This window comes from Balaenoptera acutorostrata, chromosome 11 (assembly GCF_949987535.1).
Source record: "Balaenoptera acutorostrata chromosome 11, mBalAcu1.1, whole genome shotgun sequence".
Lineage (NCBI taxonomy): Eukaryota > Metazoa > Chordata > Mammalia > Artiodactyla > Balaenopteridae > Balaenoptera > Balaenoptera acutorostrata.
The window spans coordinates 101052309-101080052 of NC_080074.1; the positions used below are offsets into that span (position 1 = coordinate 101052309).

At 52.1% G+C, this 27744-nt stretch overlaps 3 protein-coding genes across 6 annotated transcripts; 1 reads left to right on the plus strand and 2 right to left on the minus strand.

Annotated features, from left to right (window-relative positions):
• Nucleotides 1–1812: 1812 nt before the first annotated feature.
• VAMP1 (vesicle associated membrane protein 1) lies at nucleotides 1813–15040 on the plus strand. Of its 2 annotated transcripts, none has more exons than XM_057556668.1 (5): nucleotides 1813–2001; nucleotides 4998–5124; nucleotides 5319–5477; nucleotides 6160–6211; nucleotides 14393–15040. In XM_057556668.1, coding segments are annotated over exons 1-5 (387 nt in total). In that variant the 5' UTR covers nucleotides 1813–1999; the 3' UTR covers nucleotides 14440–15040. The 2 variants fall into 2 exon arrangements, with proteins under 2 accessions (XP_057412651.1, XP_007170242.1); XM_007170180.3 differs by lacking the exon at nucleotides 14393–15040 and adding an exon at nucleotides 6627–8783 and having other exon boundaries at nucleotides 1825–2001.
• On the minus strand, nucleotides 8707–16998 carry TAPBPL (TAP binding protein like). 3 transcript variants are annotated; one of them, XM_007170182.2, is made up of 7 exons: nucleotides 16499–16997; nucleotides 15469–15684; nucleotides 15047–15319; nucleotides 12253–12591; nucleotides 11333–11635; nucleotides 10082–10165; nucleotides 8707–9889 (listed from the first exon to the last, which is right to left on the minus strand). In XM_007170182.2, the coding sequence occupies exons 1-7, from the start codon at nucleotides 16557–16559 to the stop codon at nucleotides 9846–9848; spliced, it is 1320 nt and encodes a 439-aa protein (XP_007170244.2). In that variant the 5' UTR covers nucleotides 16560–16997; the 3' UTR covers nucleotides 8707–9845. The 3 variants fall into 3 exon arrangements, with proteins under 3 accessions (XP_007170244.2, XP_007170243.2, XP_007170245.2); XM_007170181.2 differs by having other exon boundaries at nucleotides 15469–15687; nucleotides 16499–16996; XM_007170183.2 differs by lacking the exon at nucleotides 15047–15319 and having other exon boundaries at nucleotides 15469–15687; nucleotides 16499–16998.
• Nucleotides 16999–17512: 514 nt separating this feature from the next.
• Nucleotides 17513–21598, minus strand: CD27 (CD27 molecule). Its single transcript, XM_007170184.2, has 6 exons — nucleotides 21463–21598; nucleotides 21143–21274; nucleotides 18542–18694; nucleotides 18245–18334; nucleotides 17860–17979; nucleotides 17513–17637 (listed from the first exon to the last, which is right to left on the minus strand). The coding sequence occupies exons 1-6, from the start codon at nucleotides 21596–21598 to the stop codon at nucleotides 17513–17515; spliced, it is 756 nt and encodes a 251-aa protein (XP_007170246.2).
• Between the last annotated feature and the right edge of the window lie 6146 nt (nucleotides 21599–27744).

Sequence of the window (27744 nt, forward strand, 5' to 3'; positions counted from 1 at the left end):
CACACAAATGCATGTAAAAGAGGCAACATCTGAATAAGTTCTGTGGATTGTACCAATGTCAATTTCCTGGTTTTAATATTGTACTGTGGCTAAACAAGATGTTACCATTGGGGGAAACTGGGTGAAGGGGTACAGGGGAACCGCTCTGTACTTTTTTTTTTTTGCCACCTCATGTGAATCTGGTGGGCATATTTAGCCATTCATGCTGCCTGAAACAATTCCTTCCATTCTGTTTGTCTTTGAGGGTTTATAATTTGTTTTCAGTATTTACCAATTTTCATTTTGATGTAGTTTCAGAAGGGGCATGGGATAAACACATATGGTCAATACATTGTGTTTCTAATTGTTTAAAGGTTTTAAGCAGGGTTGTAACATTTGGGTAGACCATCCTGGTGGTTTCTTAGAGGATGGTTATAAGTGAGGGCAAGATGAAACAGAAAGATATTATATTTCATTAATTTTAAGAGGCACTTGGCACTTTTTTTTTTTCATTTTAACATCTAAATTGGGATGTTTGACTATAACTATTAGCCAGAACAGTCATACTGTATTTGTCATACTGGCTCATAAGAATCAAACTTTGCCAAATGGGTGTCTGAGGCTTGGAAGAAAATTCCAGAGACAGAAAAGGAACATTCCTTTAAGAAATGCTGCATCACCAAAGCCCCTGATGGCATGCACAGAGGACTACATTGTGTGGAAATCATGCACATGAGTCAAAAAAATGAATCATAAGAGTCAGTGTCTGAATGTGAAGTTTTATGAACACTGTTACCACGTTACTCTTTTCTGTTTTCCTTTTTATGTATTTTCAAGAGAGTGAACTATGATAAAAATCTACATCTATAGACACCTGCACTTTAAATAAATATAAAATAAAAATTCGAAGTGATAAGAAAGCATTATGTCACAGTTGATTTGCTACCTTTTTACTTACCGGGACATAAAATAATAGTTTTACAACTGATGGCGTCCAGGTAAGGGATAATAATCTGAAGCAGAACAGTGAGACGAGGGGAGAATCCTTGAAATACTAAGAAGGAAAACTTGAATTATTAGAGGACAGGTAAAGAAGAACGGGGAGGAAATCTACGATAGATTCCAGGTTTCTGGTTTGGGCAACTGAGTCGATGTAGTAAGCTACCAGGGAGGGATAGGAGGAGCAGGTTTGGGGAGGGGGAGTTAAAATTAGGATACACTGCGTGAGGGGCTGGTTGGCTGTGTAGAACGGATGAACGGAGCGCTCGTATTTACTTTGGCCACGGGAGCCTGCGGCTCTCCCTTGATGGATTCAGCCTCCTCAGAGCTGTCAAAGGCGGGGAGGTGGGGTGGAGGCCGGCCAGGTCCGAGCGCCAGCGCAGTACCTAGACCACCGAACCTCCGCCGCCCCCCAGGCTCCAGAGTCCAGGCCACAGCGAGCCGGGACCCGCCCACCGCTGTCAGCGGAAGCGGCGTGATTGGCTGGAGACGCCGGCGCCGGGGGCCGTGGGCGGGCCCGGGCTTAAGGAACTGCTCAGCGATTGGCTGGGAGGCACCAAAAAGGCCTAATTCAAATTGTTGGAGCCGCCCTTCCAGGGAGCGGGCGCCTAGTTCCACCCCGCCCCGTCGCTTAGTTAGACAGGTACGAAAACCAGAGCTGTATTGGCCAGATCCTTCCGGCACCGCTCCTTTCCAGAGTCAGGGTGAGAAGAGAGCTGTGACTGGCCGATTTTCAGGGGCGGGCACTCTATGCCTTATCCGGGCTTCGCTTCGGGACTGGCGCCTGTCCTGGGCGTGGATTGGGCCGCAGCGTTGTCAGCGTGATCCGGGGGCGTGGCCAGCGCTAATAAAGACGAGCGGGGGCTACAGCTGCAGTAAGTTTCACCGCAGCTAGAGCTCCGAGTGGCCGTCCAGAAGCGGAGCTCGGCGGTGCGGTCGGCTTCACCGCAGTGTTCCCCGGCCGGGTGTCTCGCCGCAGCCTCGGGAGAGAAGACGGACCTCTCCTCCTTCTGTCAGAGACATGTGAGTTGACCCTGGTTTGGGGGGGGCGCGACACCTTGCCAACTCTCACCCCCAGCGCCGGACTCTGCGGGACTGAAAATGGCGCATTGCAGCAGCTGCGGCGACGCGGGGAACCACCGCCGCGCGCCGCCCGCAGGCCGAGCCACCCCCGGGGAGGGGAGAAAGCACCCCATTCCTGCACCAGCCGCAGCCGGCACCCCATGGGCGGGGCAGGGGCGCGGGGGTCCCACATTCACTGCCCCCTCTCCTCTCACCTGCGGGGCTCCTCAGTCGAGTCTCGGGCGAAGGTGGGGCGCGGAGACACCCGGGAGGGGGCTCCAGGACCTTTCTTGTCGTTGATTGAAGCTGTGCTTGGGGCCTCTGGAAGGACAGTCATGGGTGCACCTGCCAGTTGGTAACTTGGGTTGCTCTGCGGTCTGTAGATTGTGTACGCCCCTCACCCCGACCGTGACGAGTAGCCCCCTCTTGGTAGTGAGCGAAAAGCTCCAGAAACTGATCTGCCAGTTCCCTGGCGCCAGGTGAGCGGCTCACAAAGACTCAAGGGGCAGTGGCATATGATTCCAAGCAGCCATTCATCCCAAGGCCACCCGTATAGGAGGTGTTTTCCTGTCATTGAGTCTTAGCCAAGTACTTGGAAGAGAAATAGAGCTAAGGATCCCCGCCTCCCCGCCCCACCACCTTCCCTCAATACATTCAATTTAGTCTCTAATCATCAATTTAGTCATCTGACCATGGTCACCCCATCCCAAGATCCTGAGGGAGAACTATAGCTAGACACATGAAGAACTTCCCTTTCTTTCTTGGAGTCCTGGCCTGGTCCTAGATGTATTTGTGTTGCTTCTCTTGGTGACAAAAAGGGAAAAGATTTACTTACATAAGGGTTATAACTATCCCTGGATATGTTACTCCTGCGTGTTCCCAACTCCCAAGAAGTAATAAGTGAAATGGTCCTTTCACATGCTTTATAACGATTTCCCTTTTTCTCTATTTGATTTCTACAGTTTTACCTGTATATGATATTCTACGCGTTTTGGCCAAGCCCTAGGATTCCTTGTGTTTTCATTTTGGGGAAGGGGAGCCTCTTCAGCTGACTGGCTCCCAGTAGCATCCATGTGGGATGAAAGGAAGGAGGTGGGGAAACCATGGTGACTAGAAGGGCATCACGAGGTCTCTGACCTTAATCTTGTCATTGGTGCCACCAGCCTGGACTGCTTCCAAGACCAAACACTGGCTACTTCCTACTCGTTGAATTTTCCGCTTTCTCCAGAGAACTAGATTGTGTGGCACAGTAGTAGCAAAGGAGTCTGGTGGCTGCCATGGTGTTGTATCTCTCCTTTGCCTCCTTTGTGCCTTAAAGGGAAATGGGAAAGCAATTCTTTTTTTTTTTTTTTTTAATTAATTTATTTATTATTTATTTATTTTTGGCTGTGTTGGGTCTTCGTTTCTGTGCGAGGGCTTTCTCTAGTTGCGGCGAGCGGGGGCCACTCTTCATCGCGGTGCGCGGGCCTCTCACTATCGAGGCCTCTCTTGTTGCGGAGCACAGGCTCCAGACGCGCAGGCTCAGTAATCGTGGCTCACGGGCCCAGTTGCTCCGCGGCATGTGGGATCTTCCCAGACCAGGGCTCGAACCCGTGTCCCCTGCTTTGGCAGGCAGATTCTCAACCACTGCGCCACCAGGGAAGCCCGGGAAAGCAATTCTTTTAGCCAGGATGAGTCAGGTGTAATCTGCTAGTATAACCTCTCTGAAGGGTTATTCTCTTTTGAGACTGAAATTTACTTACTTAGAGAGGAGGAACTTCTGGGTATTAGTTCTATTGTGAGTAGTCAAGGCTTTTTCTTTTCGGTGACTTTGTGATGGTTTCATCCGTAGTGCATTTACTCTTGGACTGCTCCTGTGAGGTAGGTTTTGTGAGATTCTGCTTCTGTTTGAGGAGTTCTTATTGTAATTTCTTTTCTCCATCAAATTGGAGAGATCGCTCTCCTACCTGTGACTTCTTCCTTGGCAGAGAAAATCTCATGCCTTAGGTTAGACTTCAGGGAATTCTTCAGGAGGTGAATTTAGCTTCCATGTTTTGGGATGTGGAGAGGAGTTTATTTTGAGGATCCCACACTGGATTATTCTCCCCTAAGGCTAAAGGAAAGGGTGTATGGTCTCTGTGCATAGCAGCGTAAACCAAGATTTCTAGTTGGGACATCAGGAACTAGGAGAGTCTCCTGAGACTGGATGCCAAATCTAAAAAAGGAAGGGACAGACTGTCTCTGGTGCGTGTACACTGAGGACCATTTCCAATATTTTTGCTCCCTGTCTATGCTCTTGGAACACTTTTGCAACACAATTGCTTTGGGCCCCAGTTCTATCTAAGTGAAACCCCAGTCTTCTCTGGCAAAAAACAAAGCAAGTAAACAGTCCTGACTCACTGCAACTACAGAGGCCCTTGGTGATTCTCCAAGTCGTCCCAACAGTGGCCATGATATACTAATCATTGCATGAAACAACCAATAACTGGCTCCCCTTCAGCAGAGTCTGTCAGCTTGGCCTCTCTTTTTATATTCAGGCTTTGCAAAAAAAAGAGTTGTTCAGTCTGTAAGCTTGTCCGGAGGGTTGAGTTTTTTTGTAGGTAAGTCTCCTGGATTGGAGTTGTCCAGTTTGACTTCATGTGAAAGGCTTCTGGGAGGCAGAGAAATGCCACTTAAGCCAAGACTGGCCCATTTGTCCCTATGGCCATTGTGCCAGAGGATGTGTTTGAGTTTGGGTCAGAGGATAGCCCAAACGAGAGCTCCTGATGCCACCCTGGATGTCGCTGAGCCCCATCTGTTACAGGATCTTTCATCTTTTGCTTTGGGCCTCTGTGCTGCATCTCCCCACTTGGTATTGCCAAGGAGCTGGAATCCCTTCTATTTGCACGTAACCGTATCACCCTTGCTGTGGTGATATGGGGTGAGAATGTATGTGATTCCTTTCTTGTCTTGGTCACTCTGTGCACTTCCCTCCACAGGTCTGCGCCAGCTCAGCCACCCACCGAAGGGGCAGAAGGGACTGCCCCAGGTGGGGGTCCCCCTGGCCCTCCTCCTAACATGACCAGTAACAGACGACTACAGCAGACGCAGGCACAAGTGGAGGAGGTACGTGGATAGCTTTTTCTCTAAGAGTTTCCAAGTCATGGAAGTTGGGAAACTTCTCTTTATCTAGAGGGGCAGCTAAAGGCTCTGGGAGACAGGGCAGGGCGGAGTTAGAGTTAGAGTTAGGCAGGGCGGACTTGCTGTTCTCTCCCCGGCTCTGGGGGAGCTTAGCCGCTTTGCTCCTGCGCCCTGCTCAGGTGGTGGACATCATGCGTGTAAATGTGGACAAGGTCCTGGAGAGGGACCAGAAGCTGTCAGAGCTGGATGACAGAGCCGACGCTTTGCAGGCGGGCGCATCACAATTTGAGAGCAGCGCTGCCAAGCTAAAGAGGAAGTATTGGTGGAAAAACTGCAAGGTGAATGTTCTTGTCCTCTCCCCCTTATTTTCCTGGGTCTCAACACATAGGAGGCGGGAAAACCCTCAGGCTCCACAATCCTTCCCTCTCGCGATCTGTGCCCTGCAGGAAGGACTCTTGGGAGGCAATCTGGGAAGCCTCCTTCTCGAGCTGCATTACCCGAATTGGCCACCAGGGTACGCTAAGGTGCTCAGAACCACTAACTGAGGGCCAGGGGAGACCCTGAGGAGTTTGGAGGGGTTAGTCAAGCTGCCTTTTCCCAAAGGACCCCTGGAAAAATTCTTACCTGACCCTTCCTGAGTTACACCAACATCGACACAATGGCTGGCGAAGCTATATATTTAAATACCTGCAGCTTTTGGGAGTGAGCTGAACACTTTTTGATGAAAAACGAACCAGTTGACTAAAGATCCAAAGTCTGCACCTGCTTTGGTGTTCCTTTAAAAGCCTCCAGGCAACAGGAACTAGGGAAGAAGGAGCAAGCTGCAGACCCTCTGATGTTTCTGAGAAGCGCCAGCTGTGGTGCAGGGGTTATTGTCTGATGGGGAGGAGCACGAGGGGTTGGGAGGCCTTCAGCTGTCCTGGGGGGCGTGTGGCTTCTTCCACTGTCCGAGTCCCTGGTCCTGGCTCCGTCCTCCTTCCCCAAATCCAAGGGCTTGTTTTTTTGTCAATGTTTCCTCAGATGATGATCATGCTGGGAGCCGTCTGTGCTATCATCGTGGTAGTTATTGTAAGTAAGTATCGCTGAGGTTGCTGGTGGGGTGAAGAGGTGGGAAGGTCCCGGCGTCTCCTCCCAGCCCTGCCTGCCTGCCTGCCTGCCTGCCTGCCTGGGGAGTGGGGCTGCTCTGACTGAGGTATGGAGATCGTGGCCAGGGAAGCATCATCTGGTTCAGGAGGGCGGAAGGGCAGAGGTGAGGGACTTCCTTGCTGGACAAGCCTTCACTCTGCAGGACTGTGGGGGAAGGTGGTAGCTCCTGTTCTGAGGAAGTGGGCTGTGCTCCTTCCCACTGGCTTGGGTCAGAGGGAGCCGTGGGGATGGGACACCTACAACTACACCTGAATGTCTAGTAACCTGATGTAATTTGCCCTCTTGTTTTCTCCTGTCTCTTTTCTCTTTTCCATCTGGGACTTCCTGATTCCTGTGTCCAGTCTACTTTTTCGCTTGAGAATGTGCCACCCCTGCCCTGTTCTCCATTGCCATCCAAACTCACGTCCCTGTCCTGCTGTTTCTCCCCAGAACTTCCCCATCTGCCTTCCTCCATCCCAGCCCTGCTTCTCCATCGCCCACTCCTCCCCTTCCGTTGCTTTCATTTGCGCTCTGTCCTACGACACTGGAAATGCTGCTCGTGGTGCAGTCTTGAATTAACTACCTGAAGAACAACAGCTGGCATCTCCTTCCTACCCTCTCATGTTCTCTCAAGTTCCCCCAAAGCCAAAAAGAGTTGGGAGGCCAAGGGATGGGGAAGGGGTGTAGCTGAGGTGACGTGCTCAAGAAGGGGCCAAGACTGGGACGAGGAGAAGAGTGTTGTGCCCATGGTGTTGCCAGGAAAGGCCAGGCCGCTGGCCGGAGGAGGCTGGGAGCAGCTGGGAGGAGGCCCCCTCACCTCTCCTGTGCCAGGCCTGCAGAGGAGCCTGGGCCGGGCCCCAAGTCCAGCTTGGTCCTGGTGCAGGACCCTTTTAGAAAGTCAAACCTGTTTTTCACAGTTATTTCCCATCTGTTAGTCCAAGATCTTCTATGTCTTCAGGGATCTTAACAACCTTTTACTTTGTCCTCCAGAGACCTAGAGAACACGTATTAATAGCGAAAATATCAGGACTCTCGTTCCCATCCTAGAAACAGTCCCACAAGCTCATACCTGGAAGGGGCTCTTGTCCACGTTTTCTACAGCATTCTGTATTGTTCGTGAGGGCATCAAATAATTTCATTTAGCCAAAGTTTGAGCCTCTCAATTTTAGTTATTGGCATAGATAATGAGAGAATGCCCGTTAGTTATAGAGAAACAGCGAGTCAAGGGCCTAATCTGAAAATACCAGGCTTGGAGGAAGCCACTTCTCACCCTCTTGTTACAAGCGTCCTGTACCTCCCTTGCTGTTGATGGAGGAGGATGAGATGTCGGAGTGAGGAGCCCTGGACCCTCTGGGAGTCCTTCCCCCGACACCACCCCCGTGTACTTGCCAAAGACAGGGATGAGGAGAGGGGCCCTTCCTGAGGCCCGGCCGCTCCTGAGCGTTGGGAGAGTCCGGGGCCCCCGCCAGCCTTGGGGTGGAGGTGGAGCCGTCAGCAGGCGGGCCTGCTCGTTGACTGCTGGGCCACCACGGCGCCTTCTCATCTGGAGCGGCCCCTCTGTTCTTCCCACAGTATGTTCCCCTTCCAAAGCACCCCTGCCCATCTGAATTCCCTTTCCTTTCCTCCTCTTTGCATGGTTTGTGGCACAGACAGTGGGACCTGAGGATGGAGCTGCTCAGCCTGTCTCGGGGGCCGGTGCTGGGCTTCAGGAAAGGGCACTCAGTGGGACAGACCCGGGTGAGAGGGGAGGAGGGCCGGCTGGGAACAGAACGGGGACCGCCCCACGTCCCGTCGTTCCTTCCGTCCACCGGTCCACCAGCAGGAGGCTGGGCCAGGCTCGCTTTCCACGCAGCAGCATTTCGTTCCGCAAAACCATCCTTCCTCTCCCTTCGCCCTGTTCCCACATTCCCTTCGTCCTGCCCCAGGGCGGGACGGAAGAGCTGGACGAAGGCAGTCTGTGTACCCTCCTAACGGGCCCCCTCGAAGGCCTCCACTCTCCTCTGGGCTCCCCTTGCCTAATGCAGGGGGTCACCGCTGGAGAAGAACCACCACTGTCCTCGATGTGTCCCAAGCCTGGAGCAAATCCGCCCTCTTGGCCCGCCCCATCACAGGAATCACTTCTGGGTTTCTGTCCCATCTGTCCCAGGTGTAGTTAGTTGGCTTTGTTCTTCTGGGGACGTTAGCCCTTCTACTCTCTTTCTCACCCTGCCCTGTACCCCCCTCTTGCTGTGTCTTTGCCGCCTCCCTTCCCTCCCACCACCCATGTGCATGAGCAAATATGCAGCTAAGCCTGGGGCTCGGCAGTCACGCGAGGCCGGGTCTCCACGGCCCCTCTTGGGTTTGCCGTGAGACGATGTGGCGTCCCCACTGTGTGTCTGTCATCACCTCTCTGTCTTTTTTTCTAACCCCACTCTCCTACTTGTACAGAAATAACAATTGTACTTCCACCAAAGGCATGTGGCGTATTTACCAATTTCCTGTATCTGAACAAAGGCAAAACAAAAATACAACTTCCTACCACTAAACCGACTTGGCTATTGTTTGGGTTGGGGTGACTGCAGCGGGGCGGAGGCGTCTTGTTTCTCTCTAGTTCCTTTCTGATGGTGCTCTGCGCCGGAAGGGCGGCTTACGGGTGCTGTCGGTCTTCTCGAGATTCAAGAGCCGGGTGCTGGCAGAGGAAGCGGTCTCCGCTCTCAGCCTCCGTGCCCGAAGCAGCCCAGCTCTTCAGGTGTGGGCGACAGGAAGCCATGGCAGGAAGCTGAGCGGGCATCTCACGGACAGACACCCGCAGATCTTCTCAGACATCTGCCGCCTCCTCCCTCCAGGTCCTGGGCCAGGCCCTGAGGAGGCCCCCAGGCGACACACCCTGCTCCCCACCGTCCCCATGCACAGCCATCTTCTGCCAAGTTCCACTGTGCTGACCAGGCCCGTTTTAAAATGACTGAAAGGAGACCTCTGTCCCCTGCAGCTGCGGCAGTGACGGGTGTGTAGGTGTCCTGAAATGCCCAGCAGCTGTCCAAAGGTGCAGGAGCTTAATCGCAGCTCAAGGTTACACTGAGCCACTGAGGGGGGGCCCCAGGGCCGCCTCTGAGGGTCTTCGTTTCACACCTCAAACACTTTGCCAGCGGAGCAGCGAGGCGGGGCGGGGCGGGCCCCAGTGTGGGGAAAGACAGGAAAGTGGAAAAGCTTTGCTTCCGAGGACATGAGGGCTTTTCCTGGGACAGAGTTCAACGATTGTGCGTGGCCGTCCAACCCCATCCTGTTCCACTGTCCCTCATCCGCTCCTTTCTTAATTTTTTTGTTATATTTTCCTACCACCGCGCCTCAAACCTGGCTCATGTTTTAACCTCCACCCAGACCTCCTGCCTTCCTGCCACCCTCTCACCTCTTCACGCTTTCTCCCTTGGTATATCAGCCCAGGGCATGCAGTGAAGGAAGGCAGAGGCCTGCAGAAATCCAGAGCCACAGTCAGTGATCTGTGCCTTCTTCGTATCTTTCTTGGGGCCTCTTTGAGCTCTGGGACTCAGCTTAGAGTCCTTCTGGGAGAATGTGACTCTCTTACATCTAAGGCAGGAGAGTGGCTACCCGGAGTGCCTCGGGGTCCTGGCAGGCCTTGGTGAGGTAGCTAGGAGAAAACGGGAGGGAAGGAAGTTGGTGTCAGTTGGGGTAAGCCCAGGAGCTGGGGGCTGGGGGGGCCGGCTGGAGCTCCGGATGCTTGGGTTTCATCCCTGGTCTGGGTGTGGCGGCACTTAGAGTAGCTGATCTCCAAGTGAGTTCGGTCAGGGCCAGAGCCGAGGGTGCCCAGGTTCTTTCTTACCTTGGCGTCTCTGCAGTCCCAGGAACAGCAGTGCCAGGAGGAAGAGGCTGCTGGCAAAAAGGACTCCAAAGGCCGTCCTCTGCTCTGTAGGGGACAGAGGTGTGGACGGGGCTCAGTGGCGGGAACCATACTGAGTGCTCACGTGCAGCGTCTGCCCCGGCAGGAAGGACCGGGCGCGCGCGCGCACGCGTTCAAGCGTCCCTGGTCGAGGAGCTCCCATCAGGTGTTCTCCTGCTCTCACCCAGGGACCAGCACACAGTGGCGCTGGGACCTGCTCAGGGTGGACGTCCGTGTGTCACTCCGCACAGAATCCTCCACCTCTTCCCACCTCAGGACAACCTTTTTTCAAACGGCTTTGCCCGGGAGATTTAGTTTAGATTAGCTGGTGATAAACTGAAATTTTGTAAACAACTGGGGAATGATGTAAGCTGAGGCAAAACCCCAGGTTCGGGGAAGCTTATGGTCTCATGAGCCACCAAGTAAGGCATTGCGAGGTGCCGACTCTTTATGGTATAAGACCTTTCGAAGACATTCTGTGGCCTCGGATGAAGTTCCAGCTTGAAGGCCTGTTGTTATCTGCCCACCAATAGCAGGAGGGGGTTGAGGCTCTAGGGGAATCAGCCTACCTATTTTTCACATTTTCTGTTTTACCATTTCCTAGGCAGGTGACCTTGGGCAAATTGCTGGACATCTGCAAGTATCAGTTACTCATCCCTAAAATGGGAGGAGAACCTGTGCAGGCCCACATCTGAGTGCTCAGTGCAGGACTGGCTTGATGCAGATGCTCAGTAAATACCATCGCCTCTCAAGCTTCACGGCCACAGCCCCCTTTCCCCACACACCCTTGCCTCTAGCCGTGCAGGCCCCCCAGTTCTTTTTAGCCTGTCTTATAATGAGGCCTTCACACGTGCCGTTCCTTCTGTCCTGGTGTTCCCTGCCCCCGAGCCAGCTCACCCGGCTTGCAGGCCTCCCCCAGGTCATCTTCCCTGACTGCCTAGTCTGTCCCTCCCACTGGGCTAAGCTCCTCGAGGGCAGGATGAGGAATTGTTCAGCCTTGGTCTCCAGCTCTCAGCAGTGCCTGGTACCCCAGAACTCGGGGGGGTAATAAAGTCTCGGAGGACGTGGGGCGGGACCCCTGGAGGCTGTCGCCTTGGGAAAGAAGCAGCCGAGACTGTGGGAAGCCGAACAAGGCCAGAGGGCAGGAGCCGTGAGCCCAGGCGTGGTGGTGGGGAAAGGAGGGCACTCCCATACCTGGTGGGGCAACCCAGGTGTCGGCCCCCAGGGGCTCCTCCAGGGAGACGTGGGTGACTTGGCAGGTGTAAGTGGCACCCACAGAGCCAGGCTCTGCCGTCAGGGAGGAGGAGATGCTGTAGGTGCCTGCCACGCTCTGCCGGAGGCTGGAGAAGGAGGCGCCAGAGACTGGGGCCGGGTCTCCACCCAGCTCCTCCCGGATCCACGTCACACTCACGTCCAGAGGGTAATAGCCAGTGACGCTGCAGATGAGGGTGGGTGGCAGAGCTTCGCTCGCCAAGCTCAGTAGTACTTTGGGGGCAGCTGGAAGAAAGGAGGAGTAATAAAATCCCACAGGCGTCACGGGGACAGCAGAGGAGCCAAGACCCTTCTCCTCCTGCTGAACGTAAGAGCAGGCTGTGGAGGCGGAAGTGTCCTCCTCAGTGAGGTGCCAGGCGGCAGGGGGGATAGTGGTGGTGAGGGGTCCACCTGGATGCAGGACGTAAGGGGGTACGATTCCCACAGGTAACTGAGAAACAACAGCAAAACCAACGAAAGGTTGGCTTGTTTCTTAGCATCATTACAAGCCAGTGGCCTTGTTGAAATAGTGCCCGCGGTCAGGACCGCCCCCACGCCCCTGCTTGGTTTGCGGCTGCTCCTCCTCTGGATGTGGTCCAACAGGACTGGGGTGACTGGAGACAGCCAGCCAGTGCAGGGCAGCAGGATCCTGGGCTGGGAAGCTTCTCAATGGGATTATCTAGAGCCTGACGGGAAACTCCATCTGATGCCATCTGCGCTTCTAGGATGGAGATGGCATTCAGGCTGCGGGAATGCAGTCTGCCTCTCAGGAAAGTGCCCTTGTGTTTGATCCCATTCTGGAAGACACTCTCAATAGGCGTATCCCTTTCCCTCTTCCCGGGATAACTGAGCCCTGGCCTCACCTTGGACGTCGAGCTGGATGATCTGCTGAGCTCGGTAGAGGGAGGTTGTGATCTGGCAGACGTAGGCCCCCTCATCCTTCAGAGTGAGGCTGGGTAGGGTGAGGGAGGCGTCCCCAGCCGTGAGCAGCTGCCGAGGCTCCAGGGTGGCGCCCTCCCGCTTGGCCCGCCCCCGCCCCGTGGTCCAGCAGTACACCAGCTGGCCGCTGCCCTTATGCTGCAGCCGCCACTCCACGCTGGTGATGCCCAAGCCTGGTGCCACGGAGAAGCCACAGTGCAGGGAGGCTGAGGACCCCAGCAGGAGATTCAGGGAGGGGCTCTGTGTTGTCACCTGGAACTCCACTGTGGGAGAAAGAGGGGTGATTGTGGGCCACTGCCTCCTTGAGGCCACCTGACCTCTGAGCTGTGGCAGGCTCGGGGTGTGTTGAGAGGCAGCATGCGTGCGTGGTACTCCTAACCATTTTGGAGTCACTCACCCCTTGCACAATCTGATGGAAGTTATGGACCAGGCAAATACATATGCAAAATTATGGCTTAACTGGGACTTCCCTGGTGGTCCAGTGGTAGAGAATCCACCTTTCAACGCAGGGAACGCAGGTTCGATCCCTGGTCGGGGAACTAAGATCCCACATGCTGTAGGGCAACTAAGCCCGCGCCGCAACTACAGAGCTCGCACGCCTCAACGAGAGAGCCCGAGTGCCACAAACTACAGAGCCCACGTGCCACAACTAGAGACAGAAAACCTGCACGCCACAACTAGAGAGAAGCCCACGCACCACAACGAAGATCCCGCATGCCTCAATGAAGACCCCGCATCCTGCAACTAAGACCCAACGCAGCCAAAAAAATAAAAGAAAAAATTTATATAAAAAAAAATTATGGGTTACTGTTGACCCTCAGGTAAGAACTACTGGAGGGGCTTCCCTGGTGGCTCACTGGTTAAGAATCCGCCTGCCAATGCAAGGGACATGGGTTTGAGCCCTGGTCTGGGAAGATCCCACATGCCGCGGAGCAACTAAGCCCGTGCGCCACAACTACTGAGCCTGCACTCTAGAGCCCGTGAGCCACAACTACTGCGCCTGCACGCCTAGAGCCCGTGCTCTGCAACAAAAGAAGCCACCGCAATGAGAAGCCCCCACTCGCGCAACTAAAAGAAAGCCCGTGCGCAGCAACGAAGACCCAAAGCAGCTAAAAATAAATAAAAAAATAAATTAAAAAGAAAAAAAAAGAACTACTGGAGTTGCAGTCAAAGCTTTTGGAAGCCCGGCTCTTCCACTTAACTCCCTCTGTGGTCTTGGGCAAGCCCCTCAGTGTCGCCGAGCTCATCTGCTTAGAGTAAGGCTGCTGAGGAGACTAAAGGAGACAGAGCTGAAACAAGCACACAGTGGTGGTGTCTGAGCCAAATGTGCTGAACCCCAGTCTAATGAGGAAAACAATCGGACAGATCCAAATGCTGGGACATCTACAAGACAGTGGCCCGGCCTCAAAATCGTTCAGGCTCTGAAGACTGTTCTGGAGTAAAGGAGGCTGAAGGGACAGGACAACTAAATACAATGCGCAATCCTTGTCTGAATCCTGGACTTCAAAAACCAAAGCAAACCCCCCAAGGCTATAAAGAACACTACAAGGGCAACTGGAGAAGTTTGAATTTGGACTTCATATTTGATAGTATTATTGTATCAATTTTAAAATGCCTTAAGTACGACAATCAGGGGTGGACCCAGCCATGGTGGGGGAGGTAAGGACGGTCCGCCCTGGCAGGCAGGAGTGTTTGATCACTGACGTGGTTCAGAACTGCCAGTGTAGGCTGATGGTGAGGATACGTTCTTCCGTTATCTGCACACTGCACCCCCCTTACTGCCCGCACCCCGGGTAGACCACTCCCCACCTTGGGTTGCTGCTTAGGCGATGGTTTTATGATTATGGAGAACATTCATGTCTTTGGTTATAAACTAACACATGCTATCCATGGAAGCATTTGGGATGAAGTGTAGAGATGTCTGCCGTTTACTTTCAATTAGTTAAGCGGAGGGGAAATGGAGAGAAGATGAGGGAGGGGGAAAGGATGTGCAACATGTTAACAACTGGTGAATCCAGGTGCACGGTATACAGGTGTTTATTATTCTTTCACCTTTTTTTGTAGGTTTGAAATATCCCAAAATAAATGAGGGCAATGCCTGGCCATGCTAGGACTATGGTTGATGCTGGACAGACATGAGGACTCCTCTTCTGATGTAGCAGGATAAATTTAGGTTGGACCACAGAATAATTTGAGTGTTCTGGAGCTTTCTAAGGATAGAAGGGTAGGCCCCTAATCTTCTCTGGATGTGGCTGTCTTTTCTTGGAGGCAAAATATTGGATTCCATGAACTTTGGAGCAACCTATCATCATGTTCTCAATTTTCTGTGCCCTCTGAGATGTGCAAGGTTGGAGAGGGCGAGGACCAGGTTCTACTGATAGGAGATAATGAACAAATTCTGCGGGCCTGTGCTCTCCTCTCTCATCTTGACCAGGCTAGCTGTCCCCTGGGAGAAGCCGGCGCTCGGCTCACTGAGACAGCTGTGGACAGCATACGCAAACAGAGCATCACAAGTCTTATGTCCTCAAGTCACCTGGCCAGGTGAAAATTATCCCCATTTGGGGTCTTTAGGAAGAAAGGACTGAGGCCTAGGGGACACCCTGAGATGACCAATGTGCACAGAGGTGGACTTGTCCCCTTCCTTCTCCTACTCTTCCCCCATTTCTGACCCCTTGAAAAAAATCAAAACTTTCTTTCTGCTACTTTTCATTTTCTCACCTTCAGTCCGCACAGTCCCCTGGGGGCTCAGGGGCAGTTTCAGCATGGGATGCAAGACAGACCCATTCTCAGCATCCCCAAGAGTCTTCATCACCATGGAGATACTAGGTCCCTCTCCAGACACTAGCACGTTGGTGATGAACCAGGCTGCCGTCTCCACCGTGGCCTTTGGCCTGGCCTGGAGAAAATAGCGGGAGATCTCACAGGTCACCTCTTTCCCGCTGCAGTCAGCATGGAGCAAGGCCTCGGCCTGGGGAATCTGTATCAGGTTCACTGGGGAAGAAGATGGCAGCACAGAGATGGAGCTGGATAGAGAACACCTGGGCTGATGGGAAGCAGGTGTGGGTGGGTGTCCTTGGGAACTGGGCTCAGGAACTGGAGGGAGCCCAGAAGGACTGGGACACAGGGTGGAGGGCTCTTACCTGAGGCCTCGAAGGTAATGAGTGGGTCGTCCTTGGCCAGTGTGCCCCCTTGGAAATCCGTGAGGCCTTCCAGGGAGCCGTCGTCCGGCACTGGCACCTGCTTCAGCACCAACAAGGCCTTCACCATGTTCTCACTGCTGGCGAAACCTCCACGGTGCCCACCTTCCCCCATCAGGAAGCAGTCCAAGATCACGTCCACTGGCCGCCACTGCCTTTCTACTGCAGGGAACAGGCTGGGGTGAGCACCCTCTAGCCCAGAAAGTTACTTCTATACTTGCTCCCCCCTACCCCAAACTGTCGAGTCATCAAGGGGTAATCTTCCCCTTCCCCGTTCCTAGCTGCCTCTGCGTCCAGCTCTGATCCTGTTTTACCCAGAACCAGCTTTCTGTGAAGCACCTGCTTCTCAACGTACATACTTCTTGGTGTGAATTATTTAAAGTCCTGATTTCCCTTGCTCAGATGGATTTATGAAGCTTATTTCCACCTATCAATGGAAAGCTATCTCTTCAAAGGAATTCTCGGCAAAAGCATATAAATGAACAAAACTGCATTGGGAGAGGAGACGGGCTTGGTTGCTAGGGCGTTGGCAGCCGTCTCAACTTCCCAGTCAGCCCCCAGGGTCTGCTCGCTCCGTGCTTTTACAGGTGGCCTTCCCCTCCCCCACCTCTGGGGAGCACCCCCCCCCCTCCGTGATCTCCTAGCTAGGGGCCCCCCTTCCTCTCCTGAAGGTGTCCGCTTCCAGGCCAGCTCCCTCTCCTGTAGGACAGCGGGCCCACCACATCCACCGAAGCGGCCCCTCATTCCTTCGTTTGGCCCTTTCCCCAGCGTTCTCAGTCTCTCTCCCCGGCACAACTGGTTCCTTCCGTTACCAGCCGCCGTATCTTCCACCTGTTGGGCTCAGAAGGCGACTGGAAGCCATTCCCGGCCCCTTTCCCCTTCGGCGACCTTGGGGAGGGTGGCGACCTTGGGGAGGGTGGCGACCTGATGCTTCTTGAGCCCGACACACCCCACCAGCCAGCCCCCGACTCACCGGCGTCTGCTGCCCCGGAGAGAGCCAAGCAGACCAGCAAGCACCACCCCTCGGAGCCCATGGGGGCTGCTCTCAGGCCCTCCTCCCCCGCCGGCCCTCCTCGTGCCCCGCGCTGGCCAGGTCCGGGCTGGAGAAGGGGCTCCAAACACGCCTGCCTGGCCGACCGCCTGGCCCCGTCAGTCCTCTCCGCCTACTTGGCTTTCGCTTTCACTTTGAGGAAGTGTCACCGAGGCTGCCTTGGCCTCTGGCTGAAGCCATTGGTGCTGGAGCCTGTTCACTGTTCTTTCTTTACACCTTCTCCCCCGCAAAAAAAAATCCCCCGGTGATTTCAGGACCTGACTTCACGGCGTGCGCCCTTTTGCCCTTTTGCTCCCGACCAGCCCCAAGAAAGTCAAGATATGGGAAGGGAGGCAGGGTAGAGGAAGGGAGAGGCTGACGACAGACTCACTCTCCCGGTAGCCGGGACCTTTCCCCACTTTCTATGGGAGCCTTAACTGCCCGCCCCGCCCCAACGCGCCCCAACGCGCCCCAACCCGCGTGGCCCCCAGCGCGCCTGCGCGGGAGAAAGCTCCGCCCTCAGATCGCGGGTCTGCAAGGAGGGTGGGCGTGGCCTGCGTGGGGAAACTGAAATCTCAGAGCTGGAAAGCTGCAGGCACTGAGGTCTGTCTTTTTATTTCGCCGAGTTTCTAGGTCAGCGGTACACTACGTGGGCCTACCGTAGGCGGAGGTATGTCTTCCACCTGGAGCCCGAGCCCTCTTGCAGCACAGGGGTGCAGTTGACACACCCGGGCTCCCGCTTCCCGCCCTCCACCTCGTTCCCCTGGGTCCTCGCCACTGCCAGTCTCGAAAAGGCACATAGGACAGTTTCCCAAGTCGGCACACACGAAAGGGTCCCGATGAGAGGGTGGTGCTGAAATTGGAGGTGCCGGCTCTCGATCCCCCTGGATGGCGGGTGGGTTGAGATGGAGGCTAGGACTTGACTGCAGTGACGGCCCCCCTCCGCCGAGCGCTGGCTCAGGGGTAGGAAGCGGGCTCTGGTTTTCGGTAATCCTCCTGAATGGGGATGGCACTGCCCTCTTCCTCCCTGGGGCAGCTGTAAGGACAAGGCTCTGCAGGCTCCACTGGACTTTCTCTCATGTCTGCAGAGGGAGAATCAGATGAGCGTTGATCGGCGGTGGAGGATGGGTGAAGGGAGAAGCAGTGAGCAAAGGCGGGCTGTCAGGAGGGCCCCAGCTTAGAGGAGGGGAAGAGAAGCCACAGGGTGCTAAAGATGGAGCTGGAGAGATTCAGTGAGGTTCCAGATTGGGAGGCAAAGCCGAGATGGTGGGGTGGGGTGCAGAAACCTGAATTTTGTCTCTTACTTAATCTATATTTTCTTTGTTGATGGAGGAACAGGGCTCCGACTATGGTGAAAGCAAGAAACATTCCAGAGAGGAGCACAAAGATGCGGATGCAATCCGCGCTGCACAGGGACCTTTGGGCTGTGATGGGATGGGCAGGGGTCACAAGGGGGTTTGGGGGAGGGCCTAGCCCTTGACTCCCCTCAGCCCAGCCCTCCTGTCACCCCTGCCTCTCCCCTTTCTCCACCTTCCTCCCCTACCCCCACCATTGGACCACGTCCTTTCCTAATCCCTGGACTCTGCTTCTCTCTCTTCTTACCCCTGTTCCTAGGAGCTTTCTGGCTGGCTCCTGGACCCTCCTGTGTGCATTCTCTCTCTCGGGGTGGGGAGTGGGGAGAAAACTCACGTGACCAGTGGGTAGAGAGAGTTGGGGCAGGCAGCCACCTGGAATCAGCCAGAGTCCGAATATGCTGGCCTGTCCTGGCCTCTGGTATCTCTGGAAAAACAGAGCCAAGATGGGCAGCCGCAGGGGGCCCCAGAGGGCACAAGGCTAGGCTGAAGGCTTAAGCGGGCCTGGGGGAGATGCGAAGGCTGAGACAGGCGGGCGAGGCAACGTATGTGGGACTGGGCATGGGAGAGGGGGTGCTGGTTGGGGTGTGACCCTTACCCCCAATGACCAGACGAAGGGTTGCCTAGAACTTACCTTCAGCATAAGGTGAGTAGGAGGGTTGTGGGTGTGGGTCTGGGGCCTGGGCTGCACCAACACACTCTGTACACTCCTTGTCCCTGCACTGCCAGCCCTCGGGGCAGGCACACTCCGAGTTGGCGGTGAGGGAGCAGTTTCGAATGAGAAGACCTGGTGACAGAGGAGAGGGAGGGAACACACAGGGTCCACTGGCTTAATCCCCTTCCCCCAACGCCCCCGGCCTGCCCCTCCCCCACTGTCACCCAGTGCCTTTGCCATTTGTGTTATTGTTATTCAATAAAAAACTCAGACCTTTTAGAAAATTCACGGTTCAGAAGTAGAAACAGCTTACATAATTCTTCCTCTCACTCACTGATGCTTTTAGAACTTCTTATTGAAGTCTACTTATAGAGAGGTATACATGTCACAAGTGTGAAGCTTGAGAACTGGGACAAATTGGACTCACAGGTGTAACCAGCACCAGATTAAGAAACAAGATGACCAGTCGTGTTCCTTTCTAGTCACTAACACCTTCCCCACCGAGAATAGCTACTGACTTCCTAACACCACAAGTTGGTTTTGCCAGTTTTTGAGCTATATGCATGAATCATGCGCGTGTGCTCATTTGTGCCTGGCTGCTTTTACTCAGCTCTTTGCCAGATTAATGCAGTGTTGAGTGTGATTGCAAATCGTGCGTTCTCACTGCCATCTAGTGTTCCCCTGTGTGAATACACCACCATTTATTCATCCGTTCTACTGTTGGTGTGCATTTGGGTAGTGTCCAGTTTTTAGCAATTGGACATGGTGCTGCTGTGGTCCCCAATAGGTTTTTAACTTTACTGACATCCTTTGCCTCTAAAATATAAATTGTATTCAAGGGTAGAGGGCAGGTGCTGCGTGGCTGCCAATTGGTGATACTGGGGGAGGTAGGTAGGAAGGGCGCTGCATGGGTTGGGCTCACGGGTGTTTGGGGGTGAGAAGAGAAGTGTGACTCTGGGGAAGGTGATGGCACCCGGATGTGGGCCAGGCCTGAGCGGGAGCCTGGTGGGGCAGGGTGCACTCATGAGAACCCAGGGAGAGGAGCCCTGACAGGTGGGAGAGGGGTGCAGAAAGGGACGTCTGAGGATACCAACCCTCCCAGTTTCTTTAGTGTGCGCCTTTTGTCAGGAAAAGGTGTAAATTCCTTCTCATCTTTATGCCCCTGTGGCATCTCCTTTCTGAATTCTGACTCATGGTTGCTACTAGAACTTGGTTTCCTTGTGGCTCACCAGGAATTGTGAGCCAGCCTGGACAAGGGTCTGCACAGGAAGGGCAGTGATGGAGGAGGGAATGGTGGTGGTGGAGACGGGACTAGGTAGGAAAGGTGAAGAAGATCAGGGAGGGTATCTGCCCAAAGGGATGGGAAGGGTTAAAGAAGGGGCTGGGATTGGTTAAAAAATGAGTGAAGTGCCATTGTTTTCAATGGAGTCTCCAGAAACCTGGGAGTTCTCTTCTCCATGTATAACCTGTGCACAGAATTCCATGCTGATTTCAGGCACTTGTCCATCTTACAGATGGGAATACTGAGGTCCAAGAGGACCAAACCCATTCAGCCTCTTTCCAGTGCCCTGCCTGAGTGCTTCAGGGATCTGTGGGCTGAATCTCACAGGGGAGGATCATGGGTTGGGCTGGTCTGGAGCAGAGTGGAGGGAGCTCGGACTGGCTCAGTATTGGGAAAAGGCCTTCCACTGGGGCCTGCAGAGTGAGTTGGGGAGGCTTTGACTTAAAAAAATACCAATTTTGCCCAGGTTGTTGCCAAAAAGAGAGAAGCATCCATGAACAATCATATCTGTAAGTTAAGTAGACTGAGGAACACCTCTCGTGTATTTCATATGTTGCCGTTTGACTGATTTGCAGCAGCAAACCCTTGTATTTATTTTCAAGAATACAGTATTAAAAGGCCTAGTCAGACCAATGCATTTACAGGCGAGTAATGTGGTTCAGCTAAATAGTCCTCCAAAGTGTCCTGCTGGAGAATATTTGTTCAAAGGGGCCACTTTAGATCTGCTGATCTATGTACACTGGTACATACATAGTTTCTAAAATTCTAGCTAAAATGGAGAAATGATGAAAGTATTCATAACACAGCTGCTGCTATTTCATTTCTTAATTTTAAAAAAGATGAAATTACAAAATACATAAAGACACAAGCCACATACACATTCATTTTCCTGAATTGGCTTTTGGACAAAAAAAGGTTGTTATCCACTGACTGGTATTGTTATGTCCTTAGAAAGATGTTTTCCAAGTTCCAGACAAATGTGCACTCTGAGAATACGGCCCGTTCATCAGTGGGGAGGAGGCTCATCTAAGATCTTGGGTCCTACAGCAACTTCCTACTTTGTATTGTCTTGATCCTAGCCATAGACCCCTTCTCAGCAGACCCTCAAATTCTGCTTGCCCCTTCCCTGAATCACTCCATCACAGCTCTCCCTACCACATCAACACACACCGCCCAGCGCGCCCCGTTTCCCACCACGGGCTCCACTTGCCGTAGCCTTGAAGCAACTGAAGCTCCTACTCCCCCCCTCTTTGCTTCTCCGTACCCACTCTGCTCCCCCAAATGCTTGCCCATCTCACCAGAGGTACAGTGCCGGCAGCTCTCACAGTGGGGCCGGGTGTGGTGGTCTGGCGAGAAGGAGACCCCCGGTGTACACGGATCACACTGTGTAGCCTTTTCATGCTGGTCACACTCTTTCACCAGGAATGTTCCTGTGAGCAGAGGTCCAGGGTCAAGGCCCAGGGAAGGCGGCTCCCTCACCCTCTTCAAGGTGCTGCCTCTTGGCCTCTGCAGGATTCTGCTCCTTGCTTGAGCTCAGACTCCCTCTCTGCGTCCCTCCACCCCAAGCCTGGTCCTCTCTCTCCATACTCAGCTAGACCCTGGCAAGGCTTCCTCTTACCTGGCTCACACATCTGGCAGCACCGTTCTCCCTGAGCCAGGTAATGCTTTTCCGGACAGCTCTTGGAGGCTGGGGTCACTGAGAGCCCTGCCAGGGTCCCCAGGACCCACAGCCAGCAGGGAGGTGGCCGGGCCATGGCTACTGCCCGGGGAGCTCTTCCTGCCCTGGCTGCCGACTTCGGGCCTTGGGGGAGCTGGCACCTCCCCAGCCAGGCGCTGGCGCCTCTTCTTTGCACCTCCCGGGCCTGTTTTCTCGGAGTTGTCCCCGAGCTGGGTGGCAGGCTGACCTTTGATGCAGTTGAAGTTCTACTGTAGCTGTTTCTCGCTCAGGCAGCTACCGCCACCCCTCCCCCTTTCCCATGCGCTGGGTACTGGGTGCTGGGAAAGCATTAAAGGGCAAACTCTGTCAGAAGACCTGCTCTCTTCAAAGACGCCCCCAACACGCCAGCCTCTCCGTGACCTCTGTCTCTCTTCCGCTCGTGAAGAATTTAACTCTGCCCGCCGCTTTTATAAAACGTTGGATGTGCGTGGACACGCACGCTCCTATTCAAGCACCTGCACGCAAAGATGCCCACGTTGCCCCCCTGTTCACAGCTGCGTGTCCCCACGCCTCTCCCCACACCGCTTCTTACACAAAGATCAGCAGTTTAGGGAAGGCAGGGAAACCAGAACTGAGTACGGGTCCGCACACTCTTATCTGAAACTCTTGGGGATCAGACACGTTCAGAATTTTTCAGATTTGGGGAAGAAACCAGCACCACACGACACCCTCACGGGGCTGGAGCGGCGCTCACCACCAAGCACAGCATTTCTGCAGCAAGACTGTTGACTCTTTCAGTGGGGATGGATAACAAGTCTAGCCAGCCTCACATCAACTGACGTCTGGTTTCATGGCCAAAAGAGTTTGCTGTGGGATTGATTGTTCAGAGTTGCAAACAAAGGACTTAAACCTGTGTCTCTTCTCTGTCAGGCTGTGTGCTAGGAGCTCACACATGATCATTTAACCGTCCTGCCAGCCTGTGGTGCGGGTGCCACCCATTCCCAGCTGGCCCCCCTCACCCTCCTATCGTCTTTATCCTCCCCTTCCCACCTCTGGCTGTGTTCGCCGTTGGTCCTGGAGCACCTGGGCGTCTGCTCTCCCAGCCGTGGGCACTTGGGATTAAATGTTGATCCTATGGGTCATTGTCTCCCTATTTCTGTGGTTCTCCTGGGAAGACTGATTTGGGGATATTGGAAATAGCTGGACTTTCCCCTCTTTGAGTCCCAGGAACACATGGGTCATACAGCCCACCCCCCCCCCCCACCCCTCCTCTTTCCCCAAAGACTGGCTTGTTTCTCCAGGCCATTTTTTCATTCAGGGGCTTTGCCGTTGTTTCCACACTGCTCATAAAATCTCACACCCCTGGGGCTCCTCTGTTAGATCTGTTCTCTGTCTCATTCTTCGGTTTCCTTTCTCTTCATTTTTTCCATCCTCCTGTCTTTCCCCGACCTCCTCTACTCTTCAGGACGGTCCTCTCAAGTGGGAAGCCACACAGGGGTGTGATTTGAAGAGTTACTTGTGCAAAACCATCCTTTTGACTATATCTGGCCGGGTGCCTGAATTCCCTCCTCAGAGAGCGTTACCCTTGGGACCTGAGGATTTTGCTGTCACGAACAGTCCTGCCCGCATTCCCAGATTATGGTCTATATCTTCACTGTCAGTCTTTTTTTTCAGCCACACGGCTTGTGGGATCTTAGTTCCCCCACGAGAGATTGAACCCAGGCCCTCGGCAGTTAGAGCTCAGAGTCCTAACCACTGGACCGCCAGGGAATTCCCTTCACTGTTAGTCTTTTTTTTTTTTTTTAAAGAAATCTCCATTTTAATTTTTATTTATTTATTTATTTTATTTATGGCTGTGTTGGGTCTTCGTTTCTGTGCGAGGGCTTTCTCTAGTTGTGGCAAGCGGGGGCCACTCTTCATCGCGGTGCGTGGGCCTCTCACTGTCGCGGCCTCTCTTGTTGTAGAGCACAGGCTCCAGACGCGCAGGCTCAGTAGTTGTGGCTCACGGGCCTAGTTGTTCCGCGGCATGTGGGATCTTCCCAGACAAGGGCTCGAACCCGTATCCCCTGCATTGGCAGGCGGATTCTCAACCACTGCGCCACCAGGGAAGCCCCACTGTTAGTCTTAAACTTCAAGGCGGGCATGGAGAGACGTGTGGGGATGGAGGAGACCCTGGAAGAATGACAAGGTGTTGGGGACCTTTAGGGAGAAACTTGCCAAAAGGGGGAACTGAGGATTCTGAGAACTAGCAGCCTCCACTAGACCCTGGGCTCCCCCTCGGGGGGTCTCCGTTCTCTGGGCCAAGGCCCATTCCCTCCTCTACTCATCACTTCTCTGGGCGGCTGGGGGGAGGGTAGGAGCAGGGTCTGCCTGGCTCTCCTGGAGTACTGCTGGCCAGGAGGAGGAAAGCCAGTTTTCTGGCCCTGTCTCTTTTCTGGATGAATGAAATGACTTCATCTGCCTTCTGTGCTTTTTGCACCAACTTCCGGTGGGCCTTGGCCTGTCCTGGGCTGGCACCCTGGACTGGACAGCCTTTTCTCTTCTCTACAGACCCTGCAGGTGCAGCCTGCTGACCTCTCTCCCCCCGAAGTTCTCCACCATCTCTTTCTCTTTTGGGGTTCAGCTTCTCCCCACTCCTGGCTGGGCCGAGATACATGGTCTCTTCCCAGCAACTCCCTCCCTTTCTTGAATCTATGGAGACAGGCCCACAGAAGCCCTTCACCTCTGACAACTTTCATTAGTTTTGAGAAGGTAATCTGGAGCAGGGGAGGCAGCCTGGATGTCAGCTGGGGTCCCCTTGCTCCTTATCCCTAGACAAGACACCCCGCATCTTCCAGTCAGGGCAGGTCCCGGGCAGAGTGGGAAGAGGCAGTGCTGTGGACTTGCACGGATTCCAGTGGGTCCGGTGTGATGGTCACCTCTGCTTCTGCTTCCTCTTTCAGCTGAAGCCTTGTGCCTGCCTCTCTGCTCCTGGGTATTCCCGTACCTCTGCCCCACCACAGGCCCCAGACTGGGGACACAGGGCTTTCTTGAATTTTCCTCTGAACCAACTATAAGCAGAAATCTGTTAGGTGTGGCAGAATTTTGCTGAAGCTTTAGATCTCATAAGGATACAAGTTAAATTGCATTTTGGATATTCTGGTTCTTAATGGTCCTTCCCACGAAGCAGTAGGGGCACCGAGCATCCTGGCTGTCCTCTCTCCTCCTTTTGCCACAGACCGCCTTTCAGAAACCTGTCAGGCAACATCCCTCCACTCTCTTCCTTCCCTAATCCCCATATCAGTCTTGGCCCTTTATAAATCTGTAATCAAGTCCTCAACGGAACTAAACTCTCCCTTAGAAGGAAGTTCTGTTCTCTTACATAGACATCAGAAATCATATTCCCCAGCCTTATCAACCAAACCCTTAGTTTTTCTAGTCTTCTTTGTCTTCCACTCCATTCCTTCTTCTCCCGACACCCCCAGGCCCCCAACACTTTAGATACTCCTTCCCAGCAAGGCTTTGAGACACCAGCTAGGCAGGACAGTGGGGTGGGCTGCTTAAGGGTCTGGGTGCTCACATCACAGTTCTGTAGTTTGCACCCCTGGGACTCTTTAGTCTGGGTGACACAGGGGACTGACCAACTCTGGGCAGTTCTTCCAATCTCTGACCACTTTTCAGTATCTCAATCCCAGCTCCTAGTGTCTCCTAGCATGTAAGGCACCTACTAAATATTAGATGGTCCAGCCTCAGCTTTGTTCCCTGGCAGTTCTATCCACAATTATAAAATCGAAGTTTTGGAGGGCCCAAGGCCACACTGACCTTGTAAATTCCACTCCTCATCCATTTGACAGGTATTTGTTTCATGTCCATTCTGTGTCAGGTACCGTCTAAGTAATGGGACACAATGATGAAAAAAAATAAACAGCTGGTTTCTGCCCTTGTGGGGCTGACACAACAGTGAGAGGCAGATATTGATCAGATAATCTCTAAGACACATGTGAAGTTCTTAGCAATGGCCATTATTGCCGCACCATGAAGGGGAGAGTCAGGGTGCAGGGATGGGAGGGTTGGCGGGTGTTTCAGCCAGGAAGCAGAGTTTAGCTGAGGTATGTGGGCTCTGAGCTCCCACCTACCTGAGAATTGTTTCTTCCTTTGGTTTGGGTTTCCAGACACCACCCTATTCTTCCTTTGACCACTTCTCTTCTTTTGATCAGTGGTAGTTTTTCTTTTCTTAAATACAGATTATATAAAATAAGGGTGATCTGTCCCTTGAAGGCCTGGTAGAATTGTGTGTGTGTGTGTGTATTTTGATCATAGATTTTTCACTACTGATTTAATTCAGATTTCCAGTTTCTTCTGGAGTCAGTTTTGGTAGGCTATATTTTTCTGGAAGATTGTCTATTTAATCCGTTTTAGATTTATGGCCATAAATGTTTAAAATCACCACTAGATCTGTAGTTATTTTCGCTCCCAATAGTTGTTTATAATTTCTCATTTTTTCTTGATACACTTTGCCAGAAATAAGTCTAATTTATTTATTCCTTCAAAGAACCACCTTTTGATTTCATTGTTTCCCTATTTTTTTTTGCTTTGTTTCATTTTACACTCTGGTCTAACTTTTATTCCTTCCTTTTACTTTCCTTGGGTTTATTCTGCCTTTCTTTTTTCTAATTTCTTGAATTGAATGCTTGGTTCATTAATTTAAAATTTTCTTCTTTTCTAGTATATACATTTAAGGCTATAAATTTCCCTCTAAGAATGGCTTTAGCTATGTCTCATAAGTTTTGCTACATTGTGTTTTTATTATTGTCGGTTTATTTTTCCCCATTATTATTTATTTTTGACCTAGGTATTATTTATAAGTATATTTTAAAATGTCTAGATTTAAGGTTTAAAATGTTCTCTTTTATATTAACTTAAATTTTATTTTAACATGGTCAGAGAATGACATCTATACGTGTAATACGGTAGGCAGAATGCTGGTCCCCCAGTGATGTCTCTAACTCTGGAACTGAATATATTTTGTTACATGGCAATGGGGAATTCAAGCTGCAGACAGGATCAAGGTTGCTGATCAGCTGACCTGGAGTTGGGAAGGTTATCCTGCATTAGCTAGGTGGACCCAATGTAATAGCAAGTAAAAGAGAGAAGGAGAGAGAACCAGAGAGGTGTCAGCGTGAGGAGGATTCAGCCTGATGCTACTGACCTTGAAGATGGAAGAAGAGGGCTATGAGTCATGGACACCTCTAGAAACTAGAAAGAGCAAGGAAACTGATTCTCCCCTGGAGCCTCCAGGAAGAAACACAGCCTGCCGACACTTTGATTTTAGCCCAGTGAGAGCCATTTTGGGCTTCTGACCTATGGAACTCTGATAGTAAATTTGGGTTCTTTTCAACTACTAAGTTTGTGGTAATCCGTTATGGCAGCTACAGAAAATGACAACATATAGATCCTCTGGCATTTGTTTGAGATTTGCTATGCGGCCTAGTATGTGACTGTAAATGTTCCATATGTGCTTAAAAAGAGAAGTATATTTCTAATTCATGATCTCCAAACTTTTTTGATTTTGTATTTCATCAATAAAATGATTTTGAGCATGTATCCTCAAATATATGCAATATTTAAATATAAATTATAGGGACTTCCCTGGTGGTCCAGTGGTTAGGACTCTGTGCTCTCACTGCTGAGGGCCTGAGTTCAATCCCTGGTAGGGGAAATAAGATCCCACAAGCCACGCGTCACAGCCAAAATAAATAAATAAATAAATAAATAAATAAATAAATGTCATAGATTATATACTCAAAGATATATAATAATATATAATACTCAAATATAATATAATATACAAATATATATTAGTATAAAATATAAATATAATATAATAATACTCAAATATAAATTTTATATTAGTATAGACATTAAATAGGATAAGATAAAATTACATAGTCACATATAAAAATATAAAAAGGATGAGATAAAGTTGGAGAAAACAATATTTAAAGATAATATTTTTACTGATTTACAACAAAAGATCTTTTTGTTCTCACTGAAATATTAATATATAACAAAATCTTATACAATATAACAATATTTAGTAATAATATATTTAGTAAGAGCAATGTGATTTAATGTGTTTCATTATTTTTTAAAAATCTCGCTACAATACTTTACATATAGTGACTAGGAGCTCGGGGTCTAAGTTCAAATATTTGGTTTTAATGCCTGACCTGGATGAAAAGGGGCTCTAGGTCAGACTGTTTC

Excerpts from the sequence above, each read along its gene's own strand:
- CD27 (XM_007170184.2), bottom strand. The coding sequence starts at position 21,598 with ATGGCCCGGCCACCTCCCTGCTGGCTGTGGGTCCTGGGGACCCTGGCA. Across the intron at positions 17,980-18,244 it reads TCTCTCTACCCACTGGTCAC|CCCAAAGGTCCCTGTGCAGC; the intron begins GTGAGTTTTCTC and ends ATCCCATCACAG. Across the intron at positions 17,638-17,859 it reads ACAAAGAAAATATAGATTAA|ACATGAGAGAAAGTCCAGTG; the intron begins GTAAGAGACAAA and ends CTCCCTCTGCAG.
- VAMP1 (XM_057556668.1), top strand. Across the intron at positions 5,125-5,318 it reads CGCAGGCACAAGTGGAGGAG|GTGGTGGACATCATGCGTGT; the intron begins GTACGTGGATAG and ends CGCCCTGCTCAG. Across the intron at positions 6,212-14,392 it reads CATCGTGGTAGTTATTGTAA|GTTTGAAATATCCCAAAATA; the intron begins GTAAGTATCGCT and ends CTTTTTTTGTAG.
- TAPBPL (XM_007170181.2), bottom strand. The coding sequence starts at position 16,559 with ATGGGCTCCGAGGGGTGGTGCTTGCTGGTCTGCTTGGCTCTCTCCGGG. Across the intron at positions 12,592-15,046 it reads GGGGACTGTGCGGACTGAAG|TGGAGTTCCAGGTGACAACA; the intron begins GTGAGAAAATGA and ends TTTCTCCCACAG. Across the intron at positions 9,890-10,081 it reads GGGACTGCAGAGACGCCAAG|CTACCTCACCAAGGCCTGCC; the intron begins GTAAGAAAGAAC and ends GTTTTCTCCTAG.